The sequence below is a fragment of the Rhinatrema bivittatum genome, chromosome 6, assembly GCF_901001135.1.
Source record: "Rhinatrema bivittatum chromosome 6, aRhiBiv1.1, whole genome shotgun sequence".
Taxonomy (NCBI): domain Eukaryota; kingdom Metazoa; phylum Chordata; class Amphibia; order Gymnophiona; family Rhinatrematidae; genus Rhinatrema; species Rhinatrema bivittatum.
Genome location: NC_042620.1, coordinates 158,893,365 through 158,910,316, shown reverse-complemented (window position 1 = coordinate 158,910,316; position 16,952 = coordinate 158,893,365). Strand labels below are relative to the sequence as shown.

Sequence of the window (16,952 nt, the reverse complement as noted above, 5' to 3'; positions counted from 1 at the left end):
GGGAAGTAGCGCTGTCAAAATAAAAAAAAAAAAACCCCAAAGGGGCCTGTGGCCCTTTCTCACCCTCCTCTCCTCCAAATGTAATATCCAGCCCTGTCGGGCCTTGCGACCTCTATGCCCAAAGCCCCCCCAAAATAATGAGAAATGCAGCAGGTCTCTGCTCCTGATAGATGCAGCGCTGAGTGCCGGAAGCGGGGGTAAGTTCTTACCACGTTCCTGGCAGGGCTTTATTTTTCTATCGGGTAAGGAGGAGAATGGGGGTCTGGGGGCCGCTCTATACAGACTATAGATGGGAGGGTGGCAGGGCAGCCCAACTGAAAGCATAAAGAAACCGAGAGGGGGTGGGCTTGCATGATTCTGGAGGGTTTCAGAGATGGGGGGGGGGGTTGCAAGGCCTGATAGGGCTGGATATTAAATGTTGGAGGGGAGGAGAGTGTAGAAGGGACTGAAGGCCCCTTTATTTTGCTGCTTTTTGGACTTGGCCAGTGCTGCTTAACCGGATATCTTTGTGAGTTATCCGTCTAAATGGCTTTTGAATATTAATCTCACTGTGAATGAGTGGGTTCTGCACACTCACTCACTCTGGGACACCTTGAAAGTGTTCCTGTTCAAACAACACAGGAAAGCAGGTAAAAAAAACAAAAAAAAAAAAAAAACCGGTGCCAAATTCCGACCTGTATTCAGAAAAAGGGCCCGGCGGCAGCAATACAATACCGACAATTTATACAAACAAGATAAATACTGAAAAGGTAATTTATTAAATACAGAAAAGAGAAAATGATCAAAGGTGCACCTTTCATAACGGATGTTAAATAATAATCTTCGCAGGAATGTGCATGCACTTATATTGCACACATGGTAACAGAAGAAAAAAAAAAGGGGGTGAATTTGCACAAATTTAAAACTTGTGAGTGGTAGCGCCAGTTGTCAAAGCGTCGACCCAGGCAAATCTATTTATCCTCCAATATGCCAGTCTCTGAGTGAAGAGTCAATAGTGATGGCATTCGTCTGCTGTGGAATGATATTCAAGGGGGTTAAAAAGCTGAAGGCCCTTGGGCAGATTAGAAAAGTGAGATGTGGGATAGCAGGAGGGAGGGTAATGGTGTTCAATATATGAATTAACGTGCAATGAAGCTTTGTGCTTTCAGCAACCGTGGGTATGTAATATTACTGTGCCGTGACAAACTACAAGTCATCTTGATCTAAGCTTCTCTTCTGATAAACCTTTCCAGTCACTTTCCCATTTCCTATTAAAAATAATTCTTTTCCTCAGAGCACCTAAGTTACAGATATCAGCAGGGCTATTGTCACAGGCCAGGTTGACGGACAGTTGTTACCTGCAGGATGGCTTCTGCATGTTAATCAAATGTTCGCACTTTCCATGCATACAGTAACCATCATAGTTGTCAGGACAAGGAATGTAGAGCCCTCTGGCACTTTCTTTTTCTAATTTATTTGCATTCTCTGTGAAGACAAAGAGAATCAGAGGCAATTAAGGGTGAGGTGCTTGCAGTGTTCAAAGCATATGAGTTTAATAATAGAGCAAGAGATAGCAGACAAAAGTAAGAGTTCCATTATGTAGGTGCTCAGAGAGGCAGTCAGAAAATCCTCCGCAAGGTCTGTATTCAAAGTACTGTTGTTTTTCTAAATAACTTTAAAGGTTTCTCACAGTAAAAAAACCCTGAACAGAAAGAGCAGCCCTATTTTCCAGTTTTAAAACAGCACCTTAAAATGCAGCACTAGCTGATCAGAAAGTTGACCATGTTTAAATGAAACCTAACTGTAAATTTATTAAATATTCATTTTTCCGGTTACTTGTCAAGTGCTTTGGCATGCCCTTTGACCATTGCTAGACACTACTGGGAAGCAGCATGTCAATACAGACCAGAATAATGACCAGTGGGTTGCACTTCTTGCACTGGAAATAATTCCACATACTGAACATATGCGTGCACTTTTGGAGTAGAAACATGGGGCATTTTATAAACTGCAGCTTCGGCCGCTCAATTTAGAAAATAGTAGCATTAATCTGAGCACGTTCACTTACGCACGCAAATGCTGTACCGTGGAAAGGTTTGAAAGTTAGGCTCTTAAAGGTGAATTTTCAAAGGGCTTCCATGCGTAAATATTGCATATATACGTGCATAGGGAGCATATTATGCAAAAAGCACTAGTATGCATGCATTTTCGCAGCCTGATGAAGGCTGCGATTCACCACCCTTCCCCCAAGAATTCAAAGAAGGTTCCCAAGAGCCGAATCCCTCCACTACTCCCCACCATACTTTATAGGGGGATCTCGGGGTTTGATCTCACTACCGCACCCTTAGCAGCACGATCTCCCGACTCTCCTCCCTTCCACCCTGACATCTTAAATAAAGTGGTGGCTCAAGCCTCTTGCACCTCCCTCCAATATCCTGAATATGTGGTGGCCTAGGACACCTGCAGAGCAAATGAGTATGCAAGGTCATTGGCGCACCTGGGAACTTTTGAGTTCTGTTCACCCTGAGATTTCTCATGATTAGCAGGGAGAGGGGGAGAGAGGAGGGAGGACACTTTCTCTCTTCCCTCCCATAACAAACAACATGAGCCCCTGCAATCCTCATGCACAGGGCCAGTGAAAGGGTCTGTAGCGGCCAAGGCAGATCAATGTAACGCTACTAGCCTTATCCACCCGGAATTGAAAGTGCCCTCTTATAGTGGTAGATATATATAGAGAGAGTCATGTTCTCCCTATTAGAGTTCTCTCTTTCTCTCTCTCTCCCTCATCCCCCTGTTTTGTGCTCTGTGACTGCTCTCACATGCCTCCAAAGGAGGTCCTTGTATATACTGGCACCTGCCTAGTCTCTTCACCTTGATGTATGCATTGTTGCTGAAATTGTCATTGTGCATGCCCAGAAGTTGAGCAGCAAGAGGAAATACTGTAGCAAAGTAAGAAATAGTGTCACCCAGAGATTTTATGGTCCTGCCTGGAGATCCGGTAATTTGTCTAAATTTCCAGAGTCTCCAAGCTAAATCCAAGAAGTTCCCAGGTATGGTCATTGGGTGCCATTTTACATCTCAGATGCTGCAGGCCAGGTGAGAGGATTGCTCCCCTCCTGCCCATAGCTTCACTTTTTAAAGGGGAGGGGGTTTGGGCCACCATTTTATTCTGAATTCTAGAGATGGGGGGCTCAGGCCACCACTTTATTCTGAATGTCAGGGGTGAGAGGGCCACTGAAGTCTCAGGATAAGGGTTAATTCAGGCCATGGGACCCTTGAGGTTGACTTGGGGGTGGAGGGAAGATTACAGCCCACATTGTGTCTTGTGCTATCCAATAAAGGCAAAATCTACAGGGGTAAATTTTAAGACCTGAGCGCGGGCGTACATGTGCACGCGCTACCCGGCACGCACACATGTACTCCTGATTTTATAACTTGTGCGCGCAGCTGAGTGCAAGTTATAAAATCAGGGGTCGGCACGTGAAAGGGGGTGCACGCTGACGCCCGTGGGCTTCCCCCGTTCCCTCCCAGGCCACTCTGAAATCGGAGTGGCCTAGAAGGGAACTTCCCTTCCCCCTAACCTAACCTTCCCACCCTTCCCCTAACCTTTCCCCCCCCCCCAAACTGTACTCTAACCCCCCCCCAAATTTTTATCTAACCTTTTGTGCCTGCCTCGAGGCAGGCACAGGTTGCGCCTTCCGGCAGCCCTGGGGCTGAAATAAGTTGCACGCGCCAGCCAACTGCCGGTGCACGATCCCCCACACAGCAACAAATGGCCGCTGTGTCAGAGGCCTCTGACCCCGTCCCTGCCCCGCCCCCATACCGCCCCTTTGGTAAAGCCCTGGGACTTACACGCGGCCTGGGGCTTTATGCGCATTGCCGGGCCTTTTGAAAATAGGCCCGGGGTGCGTAATCTTTTGAAATTCCGGCCCAATGTATCTATAATCACGAAGGTGTAATTGTATTTTAGGGCTAGCTTCTGGGTTAACGCAAATTGCATTATTTCATGTGATTTATGCTAACTCATTTTAATATTGAGCTACTTTGTGTTCATTTGCTTGTGATGTAACTCATTAACTCTTTTTTTTTTTTATTGGTCTGCATTAAGACCACATTAATGGTCTTGTTCGATGTAATTTCCAACTTTGGTTCTATGTAAAACGATGTGATATGTACCAGTACATGAACATCGGTATATAAAAGCCTTTAAATAAATAAATAATGCAGATTAACATGTTAAAATGCAGTAAAAAAAACTCAAGCCTTAGTGAATGTTATAGTATGATAATTCATCTTAGCACATGTTTAACATGCACATATGCTTGCTCGCTACTGAATGCACTTTAGTAAATAGACCCCTTAGTTATGCCTTGCATTTCTTTTTAACATTTGGATTTTTTAAAGCTTTTTAATGAAACTTCAGAGTTCTAAAGCCATGGCATGTCACATTGCAATGGCTGACATTTGCTCTTATAGCCAAGGTGTACCTGGAAAGATCTGAAAAGCAGAAAATCGAGTAGTAACTGTCAAGTGGGGCGCCAATCTTGTTTCAGTTTGCACAATCTTGGCTACTATTCAGCAACTAAAAATAAATGAGAACGCTGTATATCCATGCCAAGGCCCTTTTTTGAACACAGTACCCAGAATGAAAAAATGTTTCTGTAAGAAACTCCATTGCAGCTCCGACATGCCTCACTACATTTCCAAAATAGTTTAACATCTGCAAAAACTAGGGGTGTGCACAGACTATTTTGTATTTTGTTTTATTTTCTGCTTATTTTTTTTTATTTTTATTTCATTTGTTTTTCTTTGTTTCCTTTTGATTATTTCAAATGAAAAATAAACATACACACACAAACCCCCCCCCCCCCCCCCCGAAAAATGTTGGTCACATTCTCCCCCCCCAAAAAAAAAAATAAAATAAACCCACTCCCAGGCCCTCCTCCTGATTGCCGCATCCACCAAACCCACTTACAATATTGATGCTCTTTGTGGGCAGGAGCCATCCCTAGTCCCCACTGCCCACCAGCACTCTGATCAGAAATGGTGTTGGTTGACTGAGGCTAACACTCTTCTATTTCTTTCATATAAAACGATGCTGGCCTGGGATTGGCTGGAACCATTGTGTTAAGCAAATTTACAACGGTGCCGACTGATTACATTTTGAACAGAAGAAGTTAAAATGGCACTGTACTTGGTAAGAGGGTTCGGGAAGGTGGGGGAAATCAGGAGGAATGGCCAGAAGTGTTGGGGATTCTTTTGGTGGCATATTTTTCTGAACACAAACTAATAACATTTTGTTCATTTTTCTTTTGTTTTGTTTTAAAAATGAAACAAAATGAGGAAATTCCATTATAATGGCCCATTTTGAGTTTCAATTGAGTGCACATTCCTAGTAACAACAGTGCTTTTCCAGGCATTTTATGTTGGTCTAATGGATTCCTATTGGGCTACTGTATAAGCACTGCATTTCCAAAGCTTCCATCTTTTCAGTATTTAGTATGAGAAAATGTATTCTGTGACTTGTATAATATGATTTTACTGGTTGTAATTGCTAAACAAATGTAATCATTTTTCGAGTAAGTGTCAGCAGTGGTGATAAATATAATGCATACTGAATATATAACTACTGTACACTGAACACTGCCGTACCAATGAGGCCATAAAGAGTAATGTTGTTGGAGATTACTTATGTAATACTTGAGGAACATATACACAATAATAAACCCTTGAATCTAGAGCTAATCATGGAAATATACAGATATTACCCATGAAACAATATGGCTATACTTAAAGATGTGAAACAGTTTTGGCTCAGGATCAGTACTTGGAAACAAATAAACCAAGTTCATTTAATATAATTCATAGTCTTTTGCTTTTTTGATTAGGAAAAACAGATGTTAAAATTGCCTTGATTTAAAATGTAGCACAATCATATACGGAAATGAAGATCTTACAGTTATGGAGAAAAGGGGGACACCTCCCCCCTTTCCTGACTGAACAGCATAGGAAATCATAAAACAAGGTATAAGGGGCTCGATCAAAAATTAGCAGCATAGTGGGTATTGCCCAACCGAAACATAGTGGTAGGCTGTGATCCTAGTTTGACTGAGAACACATGGAATGTGACCCTTTGGAAGCCTTCCTCACAGTTTAAGTCTAGCCAGTGCTTTCTCTCTGGGAAAAACAAATGCCAGTAATCAAAAGTAAGATGCTTTTTTTTTTTTATTTTGAGGGCCCATAGGGCAAGTCAAGCAGGTGGAGGAAAGGTGCCAGTACCAGCATATACCCCCTGTAAAAAAGCCCTGATTCTAACAAATCATCTGCTGTCTCTTATAAATTATAAGGTTGATTTTGAAAGGAGCGCACAGCTCCTGGCGCGCGCACATGGAGGTGGCTATTTTATGATATGCGAGCGTCGGCGCGTACATGTTATAAAATACGGGTCCCATGCGCACATTCACGTCAGAGTTTCATGTCTGCGCATGCATCTGCGAGCGGGTGGTCTGCTTCAAACGCAGGGGGGGGGGGATTTTAGAACAATATGCGCGGTGATGCGAGAAGGGCTTCCCCAGTTCCCTCCCAGTCTGCTCCAATTAAGGAACGGACTGGGAGGGAACTTCTATATACCCCTACCTAACCTTCCTACCTTTTCCCCTTTCCTCCCCAACCCCTAACCTGCTGCGAGCTGTCCCACCTGCCCCTGTCCACATCACGGCCTCTGGGCCACCCCTTTCAGTAGGCCCGGCGCTTGTGTGCGTATCGAGGGTTATGCGCATGCCTTATCCCGTTGTAAAATGTGCGCAGTGAGTGCAAGGCCCAGCCACGCGTGTAACTCCCACAATTTACGTGCGCACAGCTTTTAAAATCTAGCCTTATATTCTTAAGGAGATACAGATAAAAGGAAATAAATTGTGCTGGGCTGACAGTCCAGGGTGAGTGAATGACATGGGTGACTAGAATGGTCCAGAAAAGGGAAACAAGTGCCAGGTTTTGTCTATTTACTTGGGATAGGCAGAGTTATATACCAATTGCCACTTCTTGATCTAATAGTAAAACATATGCAGTGATCTCACATTAACTATATAGTATGTTATGCAATGCAGATTTCTCTGGGCTTCACCATTGTATTCTATTTTAATTTTGTACAACATTACCAGAAAGTATTTTAGGACCACTGGGTTAAAGGTGTATGAAATGAATAAAAATCAAAAACCTTGTTTATTTTCACCAGTAAAAATGGAAATTGTGACTTGGTTGATTTTCTTTAATAGGGAAACATTGTTTGGGTGGTAACAAGGCAACAGATCAGGGAGAAAATTATCTAACATTGGATCAGAAGAAACTAGGCGAATTTCAATGCAATATCAAGCCTGCATCATAGTAGTTGTGATTGGACTTTTCTTTGCGCCTGTCGGTGTCAGGTGACACTGAAAAGCTCTCATTTTTGGGCAATGTAGTTTTCCTGTCAGCAGCTGGCAATGCAGAAGGGGGTGGACAAATTCCTTTCCACCTTGCTCAGTGATTGAGCTTGTTCCTGCTGAAAGCTGCAGAAGCTGCCCAGGTCATCCATTAACATTTTCTTCAGCCAAACAGCAACCTTGGGAAGGGAAGACGAGCTATGTGGAGTACTAAAGGTAGAACAGGTAAATACAAAGGAAGAAACAGAAGAAGGATAGAAGAGAGGAAAGGGGGAAGTAGGTGGGCAGATTGGGGGTAAGAGGGAATACAATGTCAAACTAGGACAAGAATTTGATGAGGAAAAAGAATTAATAAAGAGACAATAAAATGAACATAAAGGAGAGGAGGGTAATGAAGAGGGAACATAGAAAGACAAAAAATGTTTACCATGTTGTCAGTTTAAGTTCAAAGTTCAGCCACTGTTGCAGAAATTTCTTCTTAGATAAAAATCACTGCTATGTATAACTCTCAGTATTCAGGAAAACTCAGAGACATATATATATATATTTTTTTAACTTTAGGTAAGAATGTTTGAAAGCCTTAAAACCTAAATAATGGGGGTTATAAGTAAACCTGCATTGTATGAAGCAAAGCCAGAATCAGGCCCTTGATATTCAGCTTTCTCATTTCCTTCACCTGTAGATGTGAGTTGATAAGGAAGGCTGGGAGCGCTATTCCCTGTTGAGCTGTTACCTATATAGACAGCATTTTCAATCATGTTAGTCTTCTTTTTTCAAAATGCTAATTTAAACAGTGATCTGATTTTGACTCAAAGTTTTGTGTATGCATTTTCATTTTTTTTAAACTGGCTCTCAAAGGAAATTTTCAAGTTTGAAGAGTGATATCTGTCAATTCTGCAATGTGTTTGGAATCACCATAGGGCAAATTAAAGTTTGGTTTCAAGCTGTGAGCTTATAGTACTTGTTGAACTTGCAAGAAGAAACCAGCCTTAGAAGAAAGACCTTTATAGATTAGTTTCCTATGTAGATCGCTTTAAAATGGCAGATTAGAAGCGAGCTTAGTAAAGAGAAAATGTTATAGAATGTCCCTCAGCTGAAGTACTTGTGTTCTATCACCCATTCATTCTATAGTTAGATGCAGTAAGCTGTCTTTTCAGCAAGAAATTAGCATCTATTTGCATATAAGGGAATTGCAAGTAATTGGAGTTGAAGTTCACGGAAAAGTAATTTTGGGGGTTAATTTACATTTCAATGTTTTATTTTCTAATTGTACATGTTATCAGGGAATTGGGTAAGGTTTTGGATTTGTTGCCATGTTTTAAATATAATATAAATAAATAAATATTTATCCTATTTTCCCTTTATTTTTATTACAAACTGACCTCCTTCAGCAATAGAATTAATTGGGTCTTTTTGGCCGGAATATTTTAATTCTGTTGAAAACCTGTACATTTTTTTCTGTTAAGGATCATCCTGTTTCCTAAACGTGTGCAACCCTGTAGTGAACTGAACCTTGATTCCCAATAGTTATTGGCTCTGTGGGCAAACTAGCTCTTTTGTGAGTCTCTTACTGCCTGACTCACTGGGATGGGAACGTTGAAACGCACGCCTCTGCCAGCTCGCACCCAGAGATGCAGCCATTTTATAACATACACGCATATACGTGCGCATGGTATAAAATAGGATGAGCACGTGCACATATGCACGCAATTTGAAGTGGGCGCACACGTGCGCACAAATCCCACTTCTACCGCGTAAGTGGGGAGATTTTAAAAGGGGTGCGCGTCCATGCCATTACCAGTTTCATCAGTTCGTTCCCAGTTCGCCCAGTAGAGGGATAGGACTTCCCAACCCCCTAGTTTAATAGCTTTCTTTCCCCCCTGTTAACCCTGACCCTTAAAACCTCACTGACTACCTTAGTTTTATTTTATTTCTTACAAGCCATCCATAGCAGAAGTAAAGTTACGCAGCAGGGGACCCTGGCGTGTGCCTTTGCGTGTAAGTATTTACACACACATCTCTTGGTCTTCCCCGCCGACACACCCATCCTTCCACCCAGACCACGCCCATGCCTCACCCCTTTTTAAATAAACTTCTGACATGAGTACGTAGCGAGAGATACGCGCATACATGGGTGGCTTATAAATTCTGCTTGGCACGCACCTGCCCGACTCGTGCAGGTATCTCCCGGGTTTGACACACGCCGGAATTTTTAAGGCTTTTCTCCCATTCTGTGTCTATGGGAAAATACCTTGATGAATCACACCCTTAGAAAGAAAAAAAGTCAGTAAATGGTAGTATATAACCAAGGGATGTGTTTTTAATAAAACTGGTAAATAACATGTTACATTTATAGTTTGAATGCACTGATATGATCATATGACATCTGTTGTCCAAAAAGTTAAAATATTTTAGAAGCAAGAAGAAACAACAGTAACTTTAAAATGTATTAGCATGTGCTAGCACAAGTAAGAGGGATTATGGTTTAGCTCCCTGTGAAGTCAATTTTTGGAATATATTTGCTTTTTCAGTGTTACAACTGCATCATAGTTTGTGGTAAAGATTTCTCATTAAAACAAAGGATCCTTACAGGATGTGCTAACATTCATTGGACCAGAAATGAAGCTGAAATGAATGAGCTTTTGGGACCATATGTCTCTCTCTTACAACATCCTTTTTGTTGGTTCGGTCACAATCTACAGAAATTTCAGCTTCTTCCAAGTCCAAAGGGAACTCTGCACTACAATAAAACAAGCAAAAATAATTTCTTGTGGTTTTAGAGTTAAAAAAAAAACAACAACATGTGAATCTTATTCTGTGCTTGTTATTGAATCAATAGCCAACCTTAGCCAAGCACAGGATCATGTACTGCTAGATGAGGTTCTCATTTTGTGGCAAGAGCTTTATAAATCTATTAAGGTGATCATGGCTGCACTGCTGAGGTTCATCCCATCTGCAAAGATGGTAAGGCTCTTTAATGTGCTGAACCTGGATTCTTAGCAGTTATTGATTCTGTGGCAAAACAACAAATGTTATCATTGGCAAATGTCTCTAGAAAAAATATAAAGAAAATTGTGGCAGTGCAGGATACTTAAATGCAAAGGAAAATACGAGGAGATTAATGAGAGTGAATTCTGGGCATGAAGAAATTATGAATAATTGGAACTGAAGCTTTTGTCAAGTCCATTAAGGTGCACTTTCTTTTCAGAATTCTGTTTTGGGATTAAATTAATACTTAGGGATTTGGAAAGGTTTTTAAATTGAAAACAAATGTGCTGACGCTTTAGCTTGAAAAAGAAAATAGTTCTCAAGCTCTAAAGAGCCAACCTCAACCAGCACAAGTCCATTCAGATCAATTGTGGTTCTTGCTTTGTGGCAGTAGTTTTATAACTATATTAATGGGGGAGAGGGAAACTAATAGCATTGATGGAAAGTCTGGGCTTAAAGGTGACTGGCACGTGCCATTTCTGGGAGATACGTGCATACCGAGATAATTATAAAAGGCGCCCGCATACACGGGTATCTCCCCTGACATGCACAAAATAATTTTCTCAAAGAAGGGGCGTGGCATGGCCTGGGTGTTCCTGGTTTTCACGTGGCAACCAGCACGCAGACACTTATGTGCACAAGCATGTGCTGGGGTCCCCCGCCGAGTACCTTTAGTTTTGCTATGGATGGCACGTGTCATGAAACAAAAAATAAATAGATCAGCGGGCTTTTAAAAGTAGGGGCTAACAGGGGGGAAAAGGAAGGCTGTTAAACTAGAAGGAGTTGGAAGTCCTATCCCTTGCCTGGGAGAACTGGGAAAGGACTGGGAAAACTGGTAATTGTGTCAGTGCACGTGTCTTTTAAAATCCCCCCACCCCCATTTGCACTGGTGAAGCAGCATTTGCAAGTATAGGCACGCATCCACTTAAAGTTGTGCGCACATTCAGCCTATTTTATAACATGCGTGCATATACGTACGTATGATATAAAATGGTCACATCCCTGGGTGTGAGTTGGAAAAACACGTGCACACGTGCACCTGCGCACCTGTTTAAAATTTACCGTCATTATTTTTACCCATGGTCTTTGTACCAGCTTTCAAAAAGAAAGTATGGGAAAACTTTCACTTTGAAAGCTGCAACACGTACAAAGTATTCATGGGCATGTGGCACCTCATTTTGTGTGGGTAGAGTTTTGCTTGAAAAGTATATATGTAGATTTGAAAATGTAATCTGCATACTTTCTCCCAGTCTAAACATACTCCTGGGAATGCCTCAATGTGGCTAAAAGAAAGGACATTGTAATTTAAGTTGCATTGAGTCTGGAAAAACTTTCAGACAGCCAGTTTACATAGGTTAAATGCTTATTTGCTTTGAAAATTGCCCTCCCTAGGGTTAAAATATTTTAGCAATGTTAACTTTGACCATGAAGTCAACAACTCTCAGGTATCATTCTAAGACAAGGATGGACAAATGTTTTGGCCTGATAGCCACAGTGGTAGTTCTTCCTAAATTGCTGGCTACTCTGTCAAGAGGGGGTGTGTGTCCCTCTCAGGGCTCAGATTGAGGGATGGGGGAGTTCCATCAGTGTAGCATGGTATAGAGAATTAGTTCCCAATCTGACCTGCAGCAGTGACATCACTTCCTTCAACTTGCAGATGTCACTTCCTCTTCCACAGGCTGGTGGAAGTGATGTTGCTACTGTGGACTGGGATACTCGTGTCACTGCAGGCTGGAAGCAGGATGACTGCGCGCTGTAGTTTGCCCACCTCTGTTCTAAGAGGTAGGCAACATAGAGGGTACAATTTTGAAAGACTGTGAGATGCTTGCAGACCCATGGCTACTTTGTCACCACAGGCCTGCAGGAACATTATTCAATGAGAAACTCCCTGGGAAGTTTCCCTTGAAAATGCAGGGGCCAACTGAACTGTAGGTATGTGTGTACTCATGGATCTTGCACTCACTTTGCAGTAAGTAAAAAGTCTGTAGCTTAAACCACCTGTAGCGATTTCATAATGAACTCCTTGTGCATGGTCAGCCAACTCCACCCTCTCCTCACCCCATCTGTTCCTTTTTTTGCCATGGGTAAAAGTACCTTTGCCGTCAAACAGAGGGGAAGGACAAATTTCACCAGGGCTTTTTCCACAGGTAAACAGTTTAGCCATGGGAAAAGCACTGAAAATTGCCCTCATAATAAACCTCTTTAGCTTAAATAAGAAAAAAAACAAAAAACATCGGAACAGACCACATTACAAATGAAAAGAAAATATGTATTTATTATCATAGACATAGTAAACAGATGATTGCATAGTCAGACATACATTTTAAAACTTCTGGTTTCCTGTCAGAGAAAAAGAGGTGCTATACTGTGGCAGGCAGGTTGTGGTCACTGAGAACTTGACTATGACTGTCTGCGGAACTAAACTTTTCACTAATTTTGTCTCTTATCTTCTCTTTCTCTTACCTATCTTCCATCCTCAAGCTAGTAGTTCCCTCACACATTTGTAAATACCGTATATTTATTATATTTAGTGATATCAATTAATTTATGAGTCATCCCTTTTAATGCTGTCTCTCTCTTTCTTGCTCTATCTATAAATATATATATATCTAGATATATGTATACATCCACAGATAAATACAAAATATGAACCTGGGCTTGACAGGGTATATATGGTCTGATTTGTAGCACGAGTGCCTTAATCACCTGAGAAATGTGGATATCCTATTAGAGCACATACAGGAATGCTGTATTGAAACAACAAGAGGCAAACCAAGGAAGGAAGAAGAGTCATCAATCCCTTAGTGAAGTGCTCTGCAGTAGCTATCTGAACGTTTCCAATATTACCCCTCCACTAATAAAATTATTTGTTATGTTGTTATTGTTGCATGCTTCTTATTGACTCATTTCATTTAAATATTGTGTTTATGTGCCAGTTTTATGAGGTAAGCAATATGTATTTTGTGAGAAGCAAGTGTAACAGTATCAGAATTATATTCATCAGATACCCATTTAGCATTTGCGGTTTCCAAGTCAGCATCAATCCATCAATGCTTGCAGGAAGAGCCTTATACTGCGGTTTCCATAGTGATAGGCTACAGCAGGAAGTGATGTTTCACTAAAGAAGAGAACTCTCCATATGCAGTATTGTATTGTCTAAAATGAGGTCTTTCAAATACCCGTTTATGTGTGCAAATATAGTAAGTGCAATTTTAGATCTACCAAAATGACAAGGGGAGTGGAGGAGTAGCCTAGTAGTTAGATCAGCAGGATAAGAACCAGGGGAGCCATCATTCAAATTCCATTTCTCCCACTGATGCTCCTTTGTGATCTTAAGTAAGTCAGTCTGCCCTCTATTGCCTCAGTTACCAATTTAAACAGTCAGCCCTTGCTTGTACCTCAATTGTAACTCTTGAGCACATGATTAGAAAGATGAGTAAATAAATCCAAATACAAATCAAATGCAGGAAACATTCTAGTACAATTAGGTAACTGCATTCATTATGGATGCTCACATGGTAAACATCACAATAGGATTTTTTAAATGTAGCCTAGTAAAACATTTTTTCTTTATTATAAGAGGAAAAAGTCTAATATTGGTAGAAATAATCCACTTTGACTGTACTACTTCCAAAATAATAATACATCGTAGTCCATTCCATGTGAATGTTCTTATGCTCACTTCATTGGTTTTTCTGAGTAATAAGTCACAAGTATTAGCTGAATTCAGTGAATGACTTAAGAAAATATCCTTTCGAATGCTTGACCCACTCATATACCTCGAGTTCTTCTTTTGTATAGTATTATTTCATTTCTCTATTAATATAAAGTCTTCCTTCCCTAGAATACAGATAGCAGCTTATTTATATGTAGATGCAGCCTTATGACATTTCCAAATGCCATACATTTGCATATGAAGGTCTTTCTTTTCAGTAAACAGAGTGTGCTATGGCTTCCATAGTAATATTCTAAACAAGGTAATCTTTTCCTGGTAGGCTCTTTCTTAAATGAAATAATTACAATGCATTATAGTGCAGAAGATGTGTGGCTGTCAAAGGTGGCCCAGTGCATGTCTTCTAATTTATTGCTGGACCTTTGCTGCACTGAGAAGCAGTAGACAGGAAGACTAAAGGCTATAAATTGCTGTATGAATCAGTTAAAGACAATCAGCAATACAAATCAATATATGGAAATGAATATTCAACATACATTGCAACTTAATTATCAGCCTGAGAGAGAGACTAGCTCTGATTCTTTTAAAGAATGTGAGTGATATTGATTTTTGTTACAGATATTCCATGTGAAAATCAGAGTGTCTATTGCATATAAAATGCAAAACCAAAGGATGAGCTATGTGACCATTTTAACATACAGACAGTGAAATGATATGTATGATATACGAGCTCCCGTGGATGTACAAACAGTATGTACAATTTGCACAGTTGTGTGAAATGATACAGTTTCATAGAAGCTGCTAGTGCTGGAGTCTGGCTTTATACTGTACAGGACAGTTAACTGTATATTACTGATAATATACTTGTAGGGTGGGACAAATGTTAACACATGTTACTGGACAATTTTAACGTATCTCATGCCGGCCTCGCTGGTTGCTCAATGCTGACCTGATGCGGTCCTTTGCACAGTTTGTCTGCCAAGACTTTATCAAATGAGTCTGCCAGTTAGTTGGCACCAGTTATGACTGGTGTTTTTTGAAACGTGTGTACTTAGTCACTGGAAAGTGGACTGACTGATACCTAGATCCCTAGATGCTTTTTTGGTAACTAGTAAGGGGCCAAATTTGGAAATCATTTTTCCCATAGCCATAAACTGGGAAAAATGTTAGAGGTAGATTTTCAAAGGGTTATGCGTGTAATCCCGAAAACCAGCCCCAGTGCGCGCCAAGCCTATTTTGCATAGGCTCGGCGACGAGCGCAAGTCAGGAACGCGCGTATGTCCTGGGGCTTTGAAAAAGGGGTGGTGTTGTGGGCATAGCACCGATCCGGGGGCGGTCCCGAGTCCTCCGGCACAGCAGCCGAGCTGGAGGTTTGCGAGCTGGCAGCCGGCCGGCGCACGCAAGATACGCCTGCAAGAGGCAGGCATAAAAAATAAAATAAGGTAGGGGGGATTTAGATAGGGCTGGGGGGTGGGTTAGATAGGGGAAGGGAGGGGAATGTGGGGGGAGCGAAAGAAAAGTTCCCTCCAAGGCCGCTCCGATTTCCCTCCAAGGCCGCTCCGATTTCGGAGCGGATTTCGGAGCGGCCTTGGAGGGAATGGGGAAAGCCATCAGGGCTCCCCTAGGGCTTGGCGCGTGCAAGGTGCACAAGTGTGCACCCCTTGCGCGCACCGACCCAGGATTTTATAACATGTGCGCGGTAGCGTGTGCGCATGTTATAAAATCAGGTGTACATTTGTGCGCACCAGGTAGCATGCACAAATGTACCCCGCACGCGTAGGATTAAAAATCTGCCCCTTATAGTACATTAAAACCAATGTTGGAAATCAATTGATCTTTTGAAGGTGAATGATTTAGTACAGACTCGGGCACATTTTCAAAGGGCTGTGCACATAAAAATCGGGACTTATGCTTGAGGCTGGGCCCTGCACACGCCGCACGCATTTTTAAAAGGGCCCGACCTCGCACATAAGTTCCAATACGCACACAGGTGCTGGGCGGGACAGAGGCCGGTTGGGACAGCAGCCATCAGCCACTGTCCCAGAGAAACGTGCGACGGCAGCCAGCCACTGCGCAGAAACTACTTCTGCTCGGGAGGAGCAGTAAGTAGAAAAATAAAACATTTTTGGGTAGCTAGGTAGGGGTTATGTGCCAGAGTGGAGAGGGGAAATGGAAGGAAGGTTAGACAGGGGGATAGGGAAGTTTCCTCCCAGTCTGCTCCTTAATTGGAGCAGACTGGGAGGGAACTGGGGGAGGCCCGATTGCGTCACCGCAAGTAATTTACTAAAATTCACTCCCCTGCATGCGCCACCGCACACGTGCGTGTGGCCAATGGATTTTATAACATGCGTGCGCTGGCGTGCGCATGTTATAAAATAGGCGTGTCCATGCGCGAGCGCCGGGAACCACCCACACATGGACACGTACGCGCTCCTTTTAAAATCTACCCCTATTCAAATGTCCATCTACTGAGCTATTGAGTATTATGCTTCACCTTTTTGGATGTTTGTTTCTTTTGCTAGGAAGATAACTGATAATTTTTTGTTAATGGCATGGATACAAGAGTGCTTGAAGTAGGTATGGGGTAAGGGTTGGGGATTACATATTAATTTGTGGAACTGTTGCTGATGTGATTCTTCCACTTATTGAAGGTAATTTTCAAAGGAGTTACATGCATAATAGTAGCATATATTACAGCAATTTTCAAAAACACATTTTTGCATGTAAAACCTTTTGGAAATACAGTGAAATTTCAAACACATGCAAAAGCAATTTCCAAATGTTAATTTACGCATGTGAAACCCACTTTTATGAGTATAAATCATTTTGAAAATTACCTCCATCATTTCCAAAAGAATCTAAATCAATAGTAAGGTGAGTTAGAAATGACT

The 16,952-nt window shown here is 41.8% G+C and overlaps 1 protein-coding gene across 1 annotated transcript in view; it reads right to left on the bottom strand.

The window, feature by feature from the left end:
• TMEFF2 (transmembrane protein with EGF like and two follistatin like domains 2) overlaps positions 1 to 16,952 on the bottom strand; it is a 718,820-nt gene that overhangs the window by 30,418 nt on the left and 671,450 nt on the right. Inside the window, exon 8 of the mRNA XM_029606083.1 lies at positions 1,338 to 1,464. Coding sequence (XP_029461943.1) covers positions 1,338 to 1,464 — 127 coding nt within the window. The remainder of the gene's footprint in view (positions 1 to 1,337; positions 1,465 to 16,952) is intronic.